Genomic DNA, 18,456 nt, shown 5'->3' with positions numbered 1-18,456 from the left:
GGCAACATTACAGCATTTCACAACCTTGGGTGGGAGTACACGCAGACCTCCGAATTCAGCAAGCAGCTGATGTAGACGCAGAAGGGTGGTTATCGCTTTGTTCACTAGCGCGCTCTAGTGACAGTCTTTGCTAGGTGATGGTGACTGGCTAAGGTAAATATTTACTTTCAGATAGCTCCAAGGGGAAAGCTGCAGAATCCTCTGGTCTAGCACAGAAACAAAACGAACCTCAAAAACCACTTAATGTTGCAGGAACTCCAATGGTATCCTAAAGAAAGCTGCAGGGGAGAGTTGTCTAAAAGGAAAAAAAAAAAAGGGGGGGGGAGCAGCTAAACCAAACCCCGGGGGCCTGGCCACAGAGGACTTTAGCCATGTTTGGAATTCTAATTTTAAGATAATTCAGCTAGAAAACGTCAAGAACCATATGATTTCACTCATGTGGGATATAAAACTGAAAGCAACAAACCAACCAACCAACCAACAAAACTCATAGACACAGACGACAGAATGGTGATTACCAGAGGGAAGTGGGGATGGTAGAAGAGGGAAAAGGGGGTCAAATATATGGTGATGGAAAGACAACTGATTTTGAGTGATGAACACACAATGCAATATACAGATGATGTATTATACAATTGTACACTTGACAACTATGTAATTTTATTAACCCCAATAAATGTAATAAAATGCCACCCCAATACATTTAATAAGATTGAAAAAATAAAAGGCATACATTACAATGAAAGAAAAAAAACCAAGACAAAACCCTTTTTTCTTTATTAAAAAATAAACCAGAAGTGGCAGTAGCTGTTGAGACCTTGTGGGGTGCACTGAAAACTGGGCTGGGTTGCATTGAGAAGAGCCGCAGGCCACAGGCCACAGTGCCCGCCCAGCTGCTTTGGGAGGTATCACTGATACCATAAGAGCTCAGTATGGATTCAGTGGTGCGAGATGAGGTTACTGCCATGACCCAGTGGGAAAGTCTAGTCATCACTCATGTAATAGCGTAATTACCAATACACTGCTAATGTCGGTTGTCTTAGAAATGGCCACCTGCCTAGTTCATTGGGTAACGCATCTCTCAGAGTGAGAACAAGGCCGACATCAATTATTTCATGGAGCTTCCTCACTTCTTTAGGAGAGAGGGCTGGGCTTGGAACCTATTTTTCATGGCCCCCTTTGGCAGTGCCTGTGGGAGGGCTAGAATAAATTAGGCTAATTATTGGGAATAAATGACTGGTCCTTTCAACAGAACAGCCAGTCGATGCAATCAGGCAACTAGCCAATTTGGTTTGATGGATTTTTCCTGTAATCCCTATTTATAAAATAAAGGGATTGGACTAGCTGGCCTTGACATTCCCTTTTTAGTCCTAGCATGGTGATTCTAATGACTCAGTCTAATTGATCCTGTGGATTAGCATCATGTAAACATCCCTCAGTTAGCATTAAATCACTATTACTTGGATCAAAGTCTCAGGAATGACATTATGTCTAATTTACTTCCACACATCCACTCAGCTCTTGGTAAATGCACGTGCACTTAGGAAGGAAGTAGTTCCATGAATTCCAAACCACTTGGGAATATTTAATAATATTTTTATTAAATTTAAGGAAGTTTAAGAAAAATTGACAAGTGGACCTGATCTGTTGTGCTCCAGCTCAAGTCATTCATTGTCAAGCTCAGGTTGAGAAGAGTTGGATCAAGTTGGCCCCTGACATGTTTTTGTTACGGGTATGACAGTTAGTGGTCAAGAAACAAAGGAAGTTCAGCAGCAAGTCACGTTTCTTTAGGGACAGCACACATCTTTTCCTTGCCTTCCAACCCCGTCACATCTTGTATACAGCAGGCCTAAGAGTTGAGTGTTAGATGGTGATACGATGATGACTCTCTGCTGCATGGACCAGAATATGTTTGCTTTGCAAAGTCATATGCTAGATTCTGGAAAGTAACATGTGGTTGTTTTCAGGGGGAAACGCTGGCATCAATTACCGCGAGTGGTATAAGCCCCTAGTGTGGTTCTGGATCCTTGTTGGCCTTGCCTACTTTGCGGCTGTCCTCAGTATGATCGGAGATTGGCTACGGGTTCTGTCCAAAAAGACAAAAGAAGAGGTAGGACCCCTTCCAGATTCTGTGAATATTCCTGAGGTCAGATGAAATCGTGTCAAGAATTTCCTGTCTCTGTTCAATTGGCTAGAGCAATTTTTACTAAATGGAGGGCTCATAAGTCTTCCTGGGTTTGAATCATTAAATCGAATAGCAGTTATTTTTGGATCCTTTTCTGGCAGGTGAGAAAATTTGGCAGGTGACTCACTTAACCAGCCAACGGATCCTGGAAAGGCTAATAAACAACAACTTATTTTTAAAAGTGAAAAGGGAAACAAAAAGAAAAGAAATAGTCAGCAGAGGTAGACTACGTTGAGGTAGGAGTGCAATTTCCCCTTATCAGCAAATATGTAGGCTGAGGCTTAAAAAATTCATAAGAAGCTTGGGAAAGCCGGCCTGTCCTTCAAGTGTGCAGGCCTTGTGGTCTGTATGGAAATGCAGTTGAACGCCATGAGTTTTTCTCCATTCTGTAGGAGACTGAAGTCCCTGAATGGTGGCTGGCCATGCAGAAGTACACTTGAGGGGTCCCTTTCACGTGTATCCCCTTCTGGTTGTCCGATCTGTAGAAATAAGTCAATCCGTATGGCCAGGGGCATGCAGTCCCTATTCCCGCATATAAATGTGCACAGAAACCTACAAAAAGGCAAGAAAAGGAAGGCATAGGCAGGAAAGGTAGTCCATGTAGTTCTTCTAGGGAGAGAGGAAAAGAAATAAGAAAGGAGGTGGAAAGAGAAGGGAGGAGGTAAAGAAAGGAAAGGAGATAAAAACCAAAGAAAAAAAGAGGGACAGCCTCTTTAAGGGCTGTTCACGTCCCAGACTATGGCCATTCTATGTAGAAGGCTGTGGGAGAAAGTGGCTGGAGGCAGACATTTTCCATATCGTTCCTGGGCACAATGTTCATTTTCCTGGCTTACAGAGCCACTGGCAATGCCATCTGCATCCAGTCTGATTCCCCAGGTAGCTAAATGGCCTGCTGAAAATCAGCTATAGTGAAAGAGAGAGTAACAACATAAATAGTGACTTTCTTCAGTGTAAAAATCTGAGTTACTCATCTGCATAGGAAAGCACAGGACGTGGACTGTTTGCCTGCTGAGGAGGAGCCCTGAGATTGGGTGCTGCTGCTCCTGTAAAACCTCACTCTAAGGAAGCGTGTTCTCTGGGCTTTGGCAGAACACGCCCCCTTTATGCACCATGACCAGGGAAATTTGGTTACCAGGTGCCCTGGAGGGGGCAAGCCTGATAGCACATGACCATAGCATGGCCCCAATACAGGGTGACCAACAGTCCCCGTTTGCCCAGTACTGAGGGCATACCTAGGACACAGGACCTTGCCTTTTAAAACCGGGACAGTCCCAGGCTAACTGGGACGGGTTGGTCCCCCTACCCAGATAGAGGCATTGGAGGGACAGGGACAGGCGAAGGACCCGCTGAACATGTGCTTTGTGCCCAGGACTGAGCTAGGCGCGTGCCTGTATCTCACAGAACACTGAAAACTCTGTCAGCTGGACCCGATTACTCCCGTTGTGCTGGAGGAATGAGGCCATACCATTCCAGGGAGGGGACACATAACTGGATCACCGTCTCCAAATCATGAGCTTCCAGTTGGGTGCTCCAGCACATGTGTCTCCCTGAGACGCACCAGTCACCAGCCAATTTGAGATGGGTGTTTAGGCCTCAGGAGGGACTAGGGCAGAGCTAGCATGTCACCCCTCCCCCTGGGCGTGTGCTCCACCGCCTCGGGCCTCCCCCCCCCCAGAACCAACCTTCCCAGGGGGACACCCAAGGGCTGTGGGTGCCTGGGGCTCGGGCCGAGAGGGATTTTTCAGCGTGCTTTTGCTCTTCTGTCTCTCGGCTAGGTGGGTGAAATCAAGGCCCACGCGGCCGAGTGGAAGGCCAACGTGACGGCCGAGTTCCGGGAGACGCGGCGGCGGCTCAGCGTGGAGATCCACGACAAGCTGCAGCGGGCGGCCACCATCCGCAGCATGGAGCGCCGGCGCCTGGGCCTGGACCAGCGGGCGCACTCTCTGGACATGCTCTCCCCCGAGAAGCGCTCTGTCTTCGCCGCACTGGACACGGGCCGCTTCAAGGCCTCCTCCCAGGAGAGCATCAACAACCGGCCCAACAACCTGCGCCTCAAGGGGTCAGAGCAGCTCAACAAACACGGGCAGGGGGCCTCCGAGGACAACATCGTCAACAAGTTCGGCTCCACCTCCAGGCTCACCAAGAGGAAAAACAAAGACATCAGAAAGACCTTGCCCGAGGATGTCCAGAAAATCTACAAGACTTTCCGGAACTTCTCCCTGGAGGAAGACAAGAAGAAGGAGGAGGAGACGGAAAAGGTGTGTAACTCGGACCACTCGAGCACAGCCATGCTGACGGACTGCGCCCAGCAGCAGGCCTGCGTGGAGAACGGGGTGGTCCCCACGGACACCAAAGACAGGGAACACGAGAACAACGCGTTACTTGAAGACAGAAACTAAAGGTTAAGGACATTGGACTCGATGTAGCGTTGTGGTTCTTTTTTTTTTTTTTTTTAATACTCACCCTGAGACACGTGCCTTAAACAGATTTCTCGTTAGTCCGAAATTACATAGCATTGAAGAATATATTTCACTGTGCCATAAACGACCGAGAAAGCTCGCTCTGCCAAAAGGAATCAAAGAACAAGGACTCCGTTTCTGACAGCGAGCGCAGGACAGACACCCAGGGAGCGTTCGCACGCGTGGGCGGTCACGGCCGCAAAGGTCAAGGGCGCTTCGGGGGGCGATGCTGTGCCCCGGTACAGCGCCGCCCTGGCATGGCACACAGAAAAGGGCAGCTATTCCTTAGACCAGCCTTCTGGAGGGAACAGGTGTGTCTTTTAGATGGAGTCTCACTTCCTGAACCTACCGTTAGTGATATATGCACACACACAAGGGGACCAGATTGGGGGTGAACTGGTACCTGTAGGGTTAGAGCTGACGTTTTTGGCATGTTGCTCTGAGCTTGAATTTTGATACAAACCATTCAGTGCATAGCTAGTCTTTCTAAGCTCCAAATGAATGTCCATGGGACCTGAGAGCACCTGGAAGTTGTTGGAAGCAGATCAGAGCACATGTATTAAAAGGTGCAATTGCTTTCCTCATTACAAAAGAAAAACTAATTGCAAACATCACACTGTGGATATCACCTTAACCAATGACGGAAGCCTACTGAATTTTGTCTTTCTCACAGGGGTAGGTAGTCTAAATGAACTTGCAAGCATTGGTAAAAACTCAACCTCAACCGCTGCATGGTTACAGGCAAAAATCATGCATTTTCCTCAGTGGGTGCGATGGTGAAAATAAACTGGTTTTGACATGTTCATGTTCACTTTTCTAGTGGAACTTCAGTTATAACTTGTTTTTATAAGAGGGGGGAAATACCAAAACTATTGCCTTGCATGATGCCAGTGGCTTGCTGTTCTGTCTAGCTGACCCTAAATTTTTATAAATATAGACATCCTGCATGTCTGAGACATACCAAGGAGGACCATGGCATCATTCCATCTCAGGGCTTTTCGTCCTTTTGGGTGTCTTAGGATAGACATAGTAACAAGACCCAATCTTGCTATCTCCAAACAAAAGGAAAACTAAACCCTCAACCAACCCTTGTACGTACAAGAAGATTGAATTGTTTTAATTGCTTGCAGCTTAAGTGCCATTAATGCCATTTGAAAAAATAATACTGAAAAGAAGTATTTAAAATATTTTCCTTATATGTTTGGGCATTCCTTTATTTTGAAAGCATTACTTACTTTTCCTGGCTTGTTTCTTTATTTCATATCTGCTATTGGAACACCAACTGGATCACCAACGTGATTGATTGTTTCAGGGCAAACATTAACCAACATGTGATAATTATGATTGTTCCGTGAGGTTAAAACACGAGTGAAGGAAAGTGGGGGAATGGCTAGTCATAAGCTTTGAGAGGAAGAGTTTAAATGGATTTTTATCAGAAAGGGAAAAATACGTACTAGGCCAATCATCCTGTGTATGTATCAGATTTTTTCAGAATTGGCCGGCCCTTGCACTGGGGTTCAGACTTAGCCATTTGGACCATAGACTTAAGCATTTGGACCTGGCAGAAGCAGGAAAGTTGCTGGTTATGGGCCTCCCAGGCCCAGTGCCACCTTTTGGGGATTTCACATGACTAATACATCAGTGGATTTATCAAAAGATCACAGGACTAGCGGAGACTTCCAGAAACCCATCTAATGCTTTCTGACTTCCAGGGAAAATGGGAAAATGATGCCCATCACATCCTTGACCACTGGTACCATGGCGGAGCTCTTCCTGTTTTCCAAAAATGAGCAGCTCTCCCTTGACTGGAGCACAAACCTCACCCTCCCACCCCCAACCTCTAGCCTCTAGTTGAAGTCCTGGCATTGCTTTGGGGGAAGGAGCCAAATAAGAATCAACTTGGATGAGGCCCTTCCTGCCTGTCCAAGGTAGGCTTGGGTTAACGCCTCCCTGGGGCTGGAGCTGTGGCCCACTGGTAACATCCTGTGTCCACACAGTGATAAGCAGACACTTGAGAAACGATGCCTGTGAAGTGTGGGCAGTGGTTCTTACTGTGGAAATCATTCCAGCCAGAGGAAATGTATTTGAAGAAATGGGTAGATAACTGGGACATTCTTATTCTGTCAGGTTAAAAGCTTCCTCATTAAACTGTCCATGGATCTCATTTGTTTGGGTTTCTACCCTCTATTACGCGGAACCTTCTTTAATAGTGTGTTAAAATTCTAGACCCTATAGCCAAATCGGGCAGAGGCTTCCCTGTCATTTATCCAGTGGCTTCTGTGGGCCAGGCACTAGGTTAGGCACTTTATGGGCATTAGCTCACTGAAACCTCGTAGCTACACTCTGTAGGAAGTGTTTGCAAACCCCTTATGCAGAGGAGGACACAGAGGCTCAGGGAAGCTAAGTAACTTACCCAGTGGCACACAGCAAGAAAGTGGTAGAGCTGGTATTCAAACCCTGTTTGACCAAAGTCTGCTTTCGACTTTGCTACAGCGTCTGTGTGATGCACCCTTGTACGTGCATGTGTGCTTATGTGTGTGTTCGTGTGCGTGTGTCTTTCTAGTTTCATGGACACAGCATACAGAGGTGGGGAGAAGATCTCTACTACCAAGGTCTTTGTGTAAACATGACCTAAAGTGTTGACCTTGCCAAACTTCCCATACATTATTTTAGTTTTGGTTTGGGTTTGGGGAAGGCTGCGTGTGGCACCCTTTTTGTATTGTTAAAATGCCCTTTGAAAGCACTCTTTTGCACTTTACTTGCTTACCTTGCAGGAACTCTGCATACAGCAGGAATAAAACAATTCAAAGCACTAAAGCTGTACACTCTACCAAATGGAACAGGGGTTGGTGTGTGCATAGACGCTCCCCCAAATGAGTTCAATCACAGTGATCAGAAATAACCCTTGACCGGGAGTGGGGAAATCTCCAATGTAATCCCCTCCCCCAAGGACAGATGGGGCCAAGGCCCTAATGAGTAAAATCAAAGAGGAGTCCTCCCTCTATGGAGACTGATCTATTAATATTGGGCAAAGTGTCTGACAAACTATAATCTCCAAAGGAGAAACTGAGGGAATAAGGCAGTTGGACTCCTCTTTGGGTATACAAGCAAAGATGTGGGGGAGGCCAGTTGTTCTGAAGTTGCTTGAATGTTACTTTTTAAAGATGGGCCAAATAGCACGTAGAAAACGTGGATAAGGCAAAGCTGCTACAGATTCCAAATGCCCATCAGCCCAGCCCTGCCCTTCCAACCTGCGCTCCCCACTCCACCGTAAACCTGGAATAGACGTGTTGATTCTCCACACAGAAGGAGCGCATGCTCAGTATCTTCAGTGGGCAGTGTCTTTTGCTTCACCTGGTAATTAGGTCCCAAATTTATCTTTCAAGGCTGGTCTGAAGATTACTGGCGAGAGCCAAAGGACGGTTTGCAGAGACCCAGCCCTAACCCAAACGTGACTCTAGGAATTGATCACTTTGGGGGTCGGGCCTTCATGTGTGTGTATGTAGGGGTGTCCCTGGCCTAATATCAGGGTGGCTGGGACTACTTGCCTGTGCTCCACCAGTCCTAGTCTGTGATTGTGGACACCTCTGTCCCCTTGCCTATATCTCTGTTACCTCATCAGTACATCAAGGGAGTTGAACCAGATAATTGTCAAGGTCCCTTTTAGTTATGCAGTTCTCTGACCCAACAGTCCTGGTCTATGACTTACACTTAAGAATGTTGGTAGCTGGATTTGTGAATACTGACTATGGGCCCAATTATTTCAGCCTGAGATGAGAGCTTAGTCTTTTGCTCTTTGGGATTGTTTTCTGGGTAATTGATGGACCAGACGTATTTGAGAGACTGGTGTCCAAATTAGGATTGCGCCCTTTGTAGGCTCACCCTGTTCTTCCCTTACTGTCCCTCGGAGGACCCACGCTATGTGGGCATTTTTTGCATGGTGTTAAGACTATTTAAATAATTTTAAGCTGTTGCTATTTGCAAGTCAGTTATAGTAAAGGTTCCCTTTAATGACTTCATGAATTCATATACTATAGACACCTCACTCAGACACACAGATACACACACATGAACACATACACACACACACACACACACACACACACACATACAGGAAATGGCTGCTTTGGTTTCTGTGAAGACCACTCCATATTGAAAGTCCTAGTTGTACTAGATGTTAGCAAAGCACCTCCTTGTCTCCCTCTGAGATGATGTAATTTCCTGGCTGAGTCAATGCTGCTCATCTATTTGCGTGCTTGGGTTGGGGGATTCGTGAGCATGGGGTCAGAATTTGGGTGGAGCAGGTTTTCACTCACTGGATCGTGTAAGAATGTAGACCACCCAGCATGCACCATGGTTTCCAAACCATGGGAAAGACATAGGCAAACAAGCCTGCAGAGATGTTCTAAAAAAGAGAGGAAAAAGAGCCACTACTGCATTTCATGTGTCTTTTTTTCTGCATCCCACTAATGTTTCAAGTGGGGTTTATTCTTTCTGTTATGATGCAACTGTGGGCAAAGACAGTGGCTGTGTGAGCAGAGGGTGCTTTTGGTGGTATAATGCAAGAGCTAGTTAGCAATGGCCTTAAAAAGTAAAAATGGTAACTCTCTGAAGCAAAGGTGACTTTAATTTGGCATTGTTGATGCTGTCAATTCTATGGAAGCTTTGGAATAGCTTGGCGATTCCATGGCTGTAAAAGAAAGGCCTGCCCTCTGCCCTCGCACAACAGACCAGCTGCATTGTACTTCACCCACCTGCCCACAATCCATGTAAACCTCAGTCCTTCGTGGCAGCCCCTAAGTCCCATGAGGGGGAATGAGAGGTGTCTCTCTGACTTTACTGAACGTGATTATCATTTTCACAGGTGCCTAAGAGATTTGGAATCTACTTTTTTTGTGTTCTTGGTTCTTAAGTGAAAAATCTCAAATAGTTCCCTGTGCATTAAAAAAAACAAAAAAAATCCTCATGAGGTCTTCCATTCCACCGATAACAGCAGGCCCGAGCTGCAGAGAATAACTGGAAAACCTCTCCTTTGCCAGCAGGGCACCGAGCTTGAAGGGAGAAGGTACAGTGGTGCCTAGAAGAGATATGCAAACCAACCCACATGCAAACCAGCCTCAGGCCTCCTTCCCGGTCCCAGAGTCACAGGCAGGGGACCCAGTGACGACGACGACGATAAACCCACGCGTGGAGGTGTTTTACCTATTTTTTTCTCTCTGTAGGATTTCATGGTGCTTAAAAAAAAGGCATTTTACAGAAAATAATGTGGGGTGGGGGGGAGGAGGGAATTTCATAATGTTCTTAGAAAAAGTACAAAAGCAAATTTGCTTGAAACATTTCAATAAGCTGTGCTGCTATTGTCTTTATTTGATGATGTAATTTTTTTTTTCAATGATGGAGAAAAGTGCAACAAAGACCTTCTGGAAGATCCAATCCAATGTCTCTCCTGTTTTCCTTTCTTTTGTGGGGCTGAGTGTGGTTTGTAGCGGCTGGGGTGACATCGATGCTTAGGCCTGCTGGTGCCTCTGGGGACACTTCCTGCCTGGCAGGGCACTCAGAGGTATTCAGCAGGACAGAGCTTGTGGGCACTCACAGGCTTGCAGGCAGAGGAGCCCACTGCAACCCAAGACGAGCACTGTAAATAGCCCAGTGTTATTTATTGCACACATACATATTTTTCACCTCCCCAGTATGGTCTGCTCCTGACTGTATTGATACGTAGCTGGGGGTTGTACAGTGTGGTGTCACATTATCTAGGTGAAACGCTACATTTCGGCAGTACGACCAGTCTGCCCATATAAGATGAACAACTCATTGGTGCCTACATTTCAAGCTGTATTTGGTTTTGCCCTTGCCATAAGCCCGCCAGCGTGGGCTTGTAATAGCGAGTGGTAGAGAGAAAATGCCTACCATTTTTGAGCACCTGTTATGTACCAGGTACTGTGTTAGGCAGTTTGCAAACATGCCATGTAGTCTTGTAGATGAAACAAGTTGGGTTTCTTCCATTTGCTAGATGAAAACTTGGAGGCCCAGACAGAAGAAGAAACTTCCAACCCAAGTTGATTAGCTCCTAATCTGAGATTATTTTACTCGGTCATGCAGCTGCACGCTAGCATTTTATTTTATTTTGCACTGTGTTAAGACTATTTAAAGAATTTTAAGCTGTTGCTACTTGCAAGTCAGTTGTAGTAAAGGGACATATGCTTTGAGCACTCTTCCAGTAAAGGCGATGTGGTTCCTTCTGACTTGTCCTCCCTCTCTCGCCTTTCCTATTTGTGAGAGAGGCGTGCTGTGATGTCAAAGGTGAATTCCTGGCTGTGAGACTGAGCAAGGCCAGCGGCCTACATGGTAGTCAAAGCCGCGAGCTTCACCCAGGCTAACCCAGTGTGACTACGAGTCATGGTCTGGGCAGGAACAGATCTGATCCATGTTTTTATTGTTTGCACGGGCCTGGCACACAGCATGGCGCATGGAAGGAGTGCCAAATGATCTTTCTAAAAGACGCAGTTTGGTCTGTGGATTTTCGTGGCCTTCAGGACAAAACCCAGTGCCTCTAGTGTGTCAGGCCCGTGTGCATTTCTGCCTCATCGCACAACGGCTTCTGCTGCCGCCATTTATTTATGAGTCACTCGCGAGCTCCCCAAGCGGTCTGTGCTTTCTTCTTCTATCTCCAGGGCTTCGCACATGCTGTCTCTTTTGAAAGTCCTCCTCACTACTGTCCCTTCTTCCCCCATTCTACTACGACCTGACTCACTCAGGTCCTTCAGTGCTGAGCTGTAGAGGTACCTCTGGGAAATCTTTTCTCTTTCTTCCCCATCCCCTCAGAGTGAGTTAGCTGCCTTCGACACAGCTTGAGCTCTCTGTAACTATAGCGCTTGCTATGCTGGATTTAAACTGCTGGCTTCCTTGTCTGTTTGACACAGATTATTAGCTCCTCAGGGCAGGCATGATGCCTTTTATTTTCATTCCCAACACTGAGCATTGCACCTGATACAATATAGGCATTCAAATTATTGGTGGAATAATTTTAATATCCTTATTGGTAGCACATTTGCATCCTTCAAGACAGAGTTAATTTTTTCATGAATTGGAAGTCATTTGGAGCCAAGACAGGTGGAATAAGGAATTTACCGAACTTCCAAAGTATCATCTTCCTCAAAACCAAGTTTGCCTACAAAGTCATGAGTTTGATTTGTATTTTGGGTTTATCAAGAACTCCAAAATTTTAATCCCAGTGATAGTTGTTGAAATAACTAGCCTCTAAAGATGACTACTCTGAAGAATAGCTGTAATTCAGATGTATAGATAATGGAATGTTTATTTTAAAACCAGTATTATTACTATAGATAGTTTGGATGTCTATGAACTTAGTGAAATATGAGATGATGCTTCATAGAGATGCCAAATATATGGCAAATGTGCCACCACTTGTTACTTCTGTGTCTGAGGCAGATATGTCCATCAATCACAGAATTCCTTCCCTATTAATCCAGGTGCATTCTCAGAATCCATTTTAAGACTATACTCGAGGTTAGTACTGGGTAGTCGGAAAAGTCATGACGCATTTTTGCAATGAAAAACAGAAAAAATACGTCATGACTTTTCCGACAACCCAAAGTTCTTTTGTAAAAGATTTTTTAATTAAAATATAGCTAAATACAATATTATATTGGTTTCATGTTTACCTCATAGTTATTCAACAGTACCCACCTGGCACTATACAGAGTTATTACCATATTATTGATTATATTCCTTATGCTAAAGAAGTGACCACCATGATAAGTCCAGCAACCATCTGACACCACACCACTCTATCATAATATTAATGACTATATTTCCTATGTTGTATATTACATTCCCAAGACTTGCTTGTTTTATTCCTGGAAATTTGAACCTCTTATTTCCCTTTATCTTCTCCCCTTTTTAATTTTTCAACTACAGTTGATATTTAGTATTATTTTATATTAATTTCAGGTGTACAGCATAGTGGTTAGACATTTATATAATTTACAAAGTGATCCCCCTCTCTAATTGTAGGTCCTTGGCACTGTACATAGTGATTACCATATTATTGACTATATTCTCTATGCTTTACATTACATCGCCATGACTATTTTGTAACTACCAATTTGTATTTCTTAATCTCTTCACCTTCTTCACTCTGTTCCCAACTCCCCTCCCATCTATCACCTGGATAAATCTAGTACCCATCTGACACCATACCTAGTTATTACAATATTATTGACTATATTCCTTATGCTATACCCTACATCCCCATGACTACTGTGTAACAACCAATTGGTACTTCTTAGTCCCTTCCCCTTTTTCACCCACCCTCATCTGGCAACCATCAAAATGTTCTCTGTATTCTATGAGTTTTTTGTTTCATTTGTTTATTTTGTTCTTTAGATTCCACTTATAAGTGAAATCATATGACATCTTGACAGGGCCTGGGCACGTTCAGGCATGCACAAGTGGAAGCCTGGAACACGAGACCCGCGCATGTCCAAATACGTGCAGCCTGGGGTACGGGACACAACCCCAGAAGCCCTTATACAAGCGTGACTTGCACTTGCGGGAGGGAGCAGGCACACTCCCATGCGCTCTCCTCCTCCAAACCGCCATATAAGGTTGCTATTGCTGATTAAAGACACTGGTTCCTCTTTATGTCGGCTCCATGTGCCTTTTGTACACTGGGCATCTCACCGCCGAAACCTCCCCCGCAAACCCCCGGCAACGACACATCTGTCTTTCACTGTCTGACTTACTACACTCAGCACAATACCCTGTAGGTCCATCCATGTTGTCACAGATGGGAAGGTTTCATCCTTTTTTATGGCTGAGTAATATTCCATTGTAGGTACCGTATTTCCCCATGTATAAGACGCACCTTAATTTTGGGACCTGAAATTTGAAAAAAAAGTATGACATAAAGTTATTGAACTCAAGTTTTATTCATAATAAAATTCATACAGCTCCTCATCACTGTCAAAACTCTCAACCATTAGCTTGTCCTCGTCTGTGTCTGATGACGAACCATTGTCTTCATATATTGCCTCGTCCTCAGTTCTATCTATGGCATTTGAAATCTACAACCACTGTTAGGATGCACCCAGTTTTTAGACCCCAAATTTTTTGAAAAAAGATGTGTCTTATACATGGGGAAATATGGTATGTGCCACCTCTTGTGTATCTATTCAGCCATTCAAGGACACCCAGGTTGCCTTCATATCTTGGCCATTGTAAACAATGCTGCAATGAACATATGGATGAGCGTGTCCCCTTGAAGTAGCATTTTGAGTTTCTTCAGATAAATACCCAGAATTGGGATTATTAGCTCCTTCTATGTCTCTTGCTATAGCCTTTGTTTTAAAGTTTATTTTGTCTGGTATAAGTATTGCTACTCCAGCTTTTCTGCTTGTTTGTTTCCATTGTCATGAAATATCTTTTTTCTTTACTTTCAGTCTGTGTGTGTCTTTCCATCTGAAGTGAGTCTCCTGTAGGCAGCATATGTAACGGTCTTGTTTTCTTATCCATTCAGCCCCCCCCCACCCCATCTTTTGATTGCAGCATTTAATCCATTTACATTAAAAGTAATTGTTGATAGATATATAGTTATTGCCATTTTATTATTCATATTTTTCATTTTTTTTTCTTGTTGTCTTAAAGAAGCCCCTCTAAGATTGCTTGTAATACTGGTTTGGTGGTAATTAACTCCATTATCTTTTTCTTGTCTGGGAAGCTCTTTATTGGTCCTTTGAATCTAAATGATAGCTTTGCTGGGTAGAGTGATCTTCGTTGTAGGTCCTTACTTTTTATTACTTTGAATATTTCCTGCCAATCCCTTCCGGCCTGCAAAGTTTCTGTTGAGAAATCAGCTGACAATCTTACGGGGGCTGCCTTGTAGGTAACTAACTGCTTTTCTGTTGTGACTTTTAAGATTCTCTCATTGTGTTTAAACTTTGGCATTTTAATTATGATGTGTCTTGGCATGGGCCTCTGGGTTCATCTTGTTTGGAGACTCTCTGAGGTTCCTGGGCTTCAATATCCACTTCCTTCATCAGGTTAGGGAAGTTTCCTGTCATTTCTTCAAATAGATTTTCAATTCTTTGCTTTGTCTCTTCTTTTTCTGGTACCCCAATGATGGGAATGTTAGTACACTTGATATTGCCCCAGAGGCCCCTTAAACTGTGAAGTTTTTTGGATATTTTTTCTTTTTGCTGTTCTGGTTGGGTGTTTTCTGCTACCTTATCTCCTACATTGCTGGTTGGATCCTCTGCTTCATCTAATCTGTTGATTTCCTGTAATGTATTCTTCATTTCCATTATTGTGTTCTTTATTTCTGACTGGTTCTTTTTTTATGTTTTCCATCTCCATTTTTATGTTTTCTATCTCTTTGTTGAAGTTCTCCCTGAGATCACTGAGCATCATTATAACCAGTGTTTGGAACTCTGTATCTGGTAGATTGCTTTTCTCCATTTTGTTTAGTTCTTTTTCTGGAGCTTTGTTCTGTTTATTTATTTGGGACTTGTTTCTTTGTCTCCACATTTTGGCTGCCTCCTTGTGTTTGTTTCTATGTATTAGGTAGGGCTGCTAATAGAGGCTGCTTAGTAGAGTGGCCTTACGTAGTAGGTGTGCTGTGGGGCCCAGTGGTGCAGTCTTCCTGGTCACTTGAACCGCATACTCCAGGTGTGTCCCTTGTATGGGTTGTATGTGCCCTCCTGTTGTAGTTGAGCCTTGGTTGCATGTCAGTGGGTGGGATTGACCCTTGGGTTCACTGGGTGTGAGGACTGGCTGTGACTACAGTGGATGAGTTGTGGTGCAGAGCTGACCCTACAGAGCAGGATCTGCCTCAGCAGGGCTCTGGTGCCTGCCCAATCAGCCCCTTGGATGTGTCATTTTTGGAGGCACCTGGGTGATACTCTGGCTGGGTTTGAAGCTGGCCACTTGGTGTGCCAGCCCCAGGGCCACTTCGGAGGGGACCCACTGCAGGCCAAGTTCAACTGCAGGCCAAGTTCAACTGCAGCCTGTGCCACACCTGGGGCCACCTGGCAGGAGCCACAAAACAATCTGCAAATGGCCACTACCTGTGCCGTGCTTGGAAGTGCCTAGAGAGGCCAAGTCGTGAACCAAGGCCAGCTGCCACTCGTGCCGGGCTTAGGGCTATTCAGCAAGTGGTACCGGATATGCTCAAGCCAGATGCTGCTTCTGTTTATTTTGCGAACCTTTGAGAGACCCCAGAAAAATCTGCAGCATGAGCCAAGGCAGGCAGTTTGTGCGAAAAAGCCATTGGAAACAGCTTGGGTGTGCCTGAAAGTTGGGTGGGACGTGGTCTCAGAATCACCAGGGTGTAGCAAATGAATGGTGTCAGCCAGCTTGATGGAAATTCAGATACCATCTGTGTCTGCACTCTGGGAAGGGGAGGGCTCAACAAAGAAACAATGGCTTCCACCAGCTCTTCCGTTTGGGGGAAAGCTGCCCCTCCATCCATCTTCTCGAAGGCAGGTAACTCATTTTCCCCCCATACATCCCTGTCACCTCTCCAACTGCTGCCTCAGCGCTGGAGCTCAGAGCTAGTGATTCCATTGGTATGTCCATGTGCAGTTCCTTTAAAAAGGAGTGTCTGGGACTCCAGCTGCCCTTTGTCTCACTCAGCCACAATGTCCTGGTTTTCACCACCAGAAATTATGGGGACTTCTCTCTCTGGCATTGGAACCCAGTGCTGGGAAGCCTGGTGTGGCACTGGGACCCCTTGTTCCTTCGCGCGGGGTGGGGTGGGGGTGGGGTGAATCCCTGCAGCTGAGATATCCCTCCAGATTCTTAATGGTCACACACAGGTGTGGAATCAGCCCGTTCCATGCCTCTTCCCCTCCCACCAGTCTCGAGGTGTCTCCTTCTGCAAGTACTTGTTTGTAAGGCTTTTGTTCAGCAAGATTTCAGCTGGTTCTCAATGATGGCTGTTTTGTAGTTTAGTTTTAATTTTGATGTGGTTGAGAGAAGGTAAGCATGGCATTTATGTACTCTGTCATCTTGACCAGAAGGCCTTTTCTGATAAGAACCCTAAACATGTACCAAAAGTGATTAGAAGAGAGGAAGAGGTGGCCTCTTACCAAAAAAGACTAAAAAAAGAAATCAAGAGGTAAGAATTTTCTGAGTCAGAATCCCCCAGGCATACTTACTGTCTATAAAGATCTTGGCTATGTACAGTACTAAGCATACACACACATATTTAATGATTTTATTATTAAATATTTAAATAGTTTTGTACACTTAATATTTAATGTTTATATTCACCTATTATTTTTATCCCATGTTGTTATCAGTACAGGAGAATATGACTGATCCCTTAGAAAAAACACACAACTCAGTATTTAAAAGTCTTTTTCTTCAGAGAGTATGTGTTCCCTTTCTTTTCAACTTGTTTCCTCTTCCTTTTTTATTCATGTTTTAACCCTAGGAGAAACTCAAGAACCTTTCAACAGTTGCTGGCTTGTCAGGCCCATCAAGAAGTTCAAGCCTGACAGTCTCACTTGTTTTTAAATGACAAAAATGCAATCCCTGTTTTCATGGGGGCACCCGGGGTGCCAGAAAACTTTAGTGACTTGCTCAAGGCCACACCCAGCACCAGTGCATGACAGGGACAGGGTATAGAGCATGCTTAGCTTTGTATCTCATTGGCACCTCCCTGCTGAGAAACTTCTAATCCAAGCATAAAAGCCATAGTACAGGGAACAGGGGCTTCTTTGGAAGATGCCACCTCTTTGTTATCAAAGGCATCAGATAGGCCAGGGCACCACATTGTTACCAAGGGGCCAAAGTCCCCTTTGCAAGGACCCCGAGAGGTGTTCTTTTCCCCTTCCATGTCATGAAGGCAATTATGAGACTGAAAGTAAGCTGTAGCAGCACACAAGCTTTTATTCCATGGCTAGAAAACAGAAAAAGGGGAGTACAGCTCTCAAATCAACTGCTCATCCCTAAGCGGTTGAGAGGAGGTCTAATTAGGATAGTAGAAATGAAGGGGAGGTTTAGGTAAATAGGTAGTGACAAGTTCGCCAAGGAGTTAAAGTCTGAGGCACATGTCCAAACCAAGCAGCTTTATTTGCCTGTCGGGGCTGAGCGTAAAACTGGCATCAGCCGCCTGCAGGAGTTTGCTGGGGGTTTGTACAGGGTAAGCAATAGGGGAAGTAGTTGCAAGCATACTTGAGCAGTTAACAGGTACTTCTGCAGAAATATTCCCTTAACCTTTACAGTTCTGCTACCTCCTGTCTCTATCAGGAAACCTGTGGTTAGGTGCTCGTTATTTTTACCCCAGAGGAAGTCTGGCAGCTTTATCGGTGGTGGTGGTGGGGGGGGGTGTTGCCTCCTCCCGTGCCCCTGGTGACCCCTAACAGGTAGGAGGAATACCCACGGATTCTCCAGGAAAGGGGGAGCAGCTTTCTCTGAACCAGGGTTCCGCCCTCTGTTAGTTCGGTTATGGTCTCTTCTGGCCATTGTCACGGCAATTGTCAACTATTGTGGCGGTAGTAGATGTGTTATTTAGCATGGAGATTATAATGAGCTTTAAAATATTTTTGGGGCCATGTCAAAGACACCCATCTTGGTTTTAACAGGTTTCAGCCAATCTTGACAGGTTCTTAGCTGCTGACCACATGCCTTTGTGTTCTCAGAGACAGGTGGAGTTAGAGTGAGGGGAGAGTTCAGTCAGGCCTCTTAGACCTTCAGGGCTAAGACGTCTCTCACCACAGTCCCTTGGTTGAGTTTCTGAAGGCCAGGATACTGTCCTCTGGGAGTTAGAGGGCTCTTCCTCCCCCT

The 18,456-nt window shown here is 45.0% G+C and overlaps 1 protein-coding gene across 1 annotated transcript in view; it reads left to right on the top strand.

Moving 5' to 3' along the window:
* KCNK10 (potassium two pore domain channel subfamily K member 10) overlaps window positions 1-10,050 on the top strand; it is a 133,557-nt gene extending 123,507 nt beyond the window's left edge. Inside the window, exons 7-8 of the mRNA XM_019642290.1 lie at window positions 1,968-2,110; window positions 3,961-10,050. Coding sequence (XP_019497835.1) covers window positions 1,968-2,110; window positions 3,961-4,584 — 767 coding nt within the window. The 3' untranslated portion in view covers window positions 4,585-10,050. The remainder of the gene's footprint in view (window positions 1-1,967; window positions 2,111-3,960) is intronic.
* The last annotated feature ends 8,406 nt before the right edge of the window (window positions 10,051-18,456 follow it).

Source organism: Hipposideros armiger, unplaced genomic scaffold (assembly GCF_001890085.2).
Source record: "Hipposideros armiger isolate ML-2016 unplaced genomic scaffold, ASM189008v1 scaffold_67, whole genome shotgun sequence".
Classification (NCBI taxonomy): Eukaryota; Metazoa; Chordata; class Mammalia; order Chiroptera; family Hipposideridae; genus Hipposideros; species Hipposideros armiger.
This window is presented reverse-complemented; position numbering and strand designations above follow the sequence as displayed.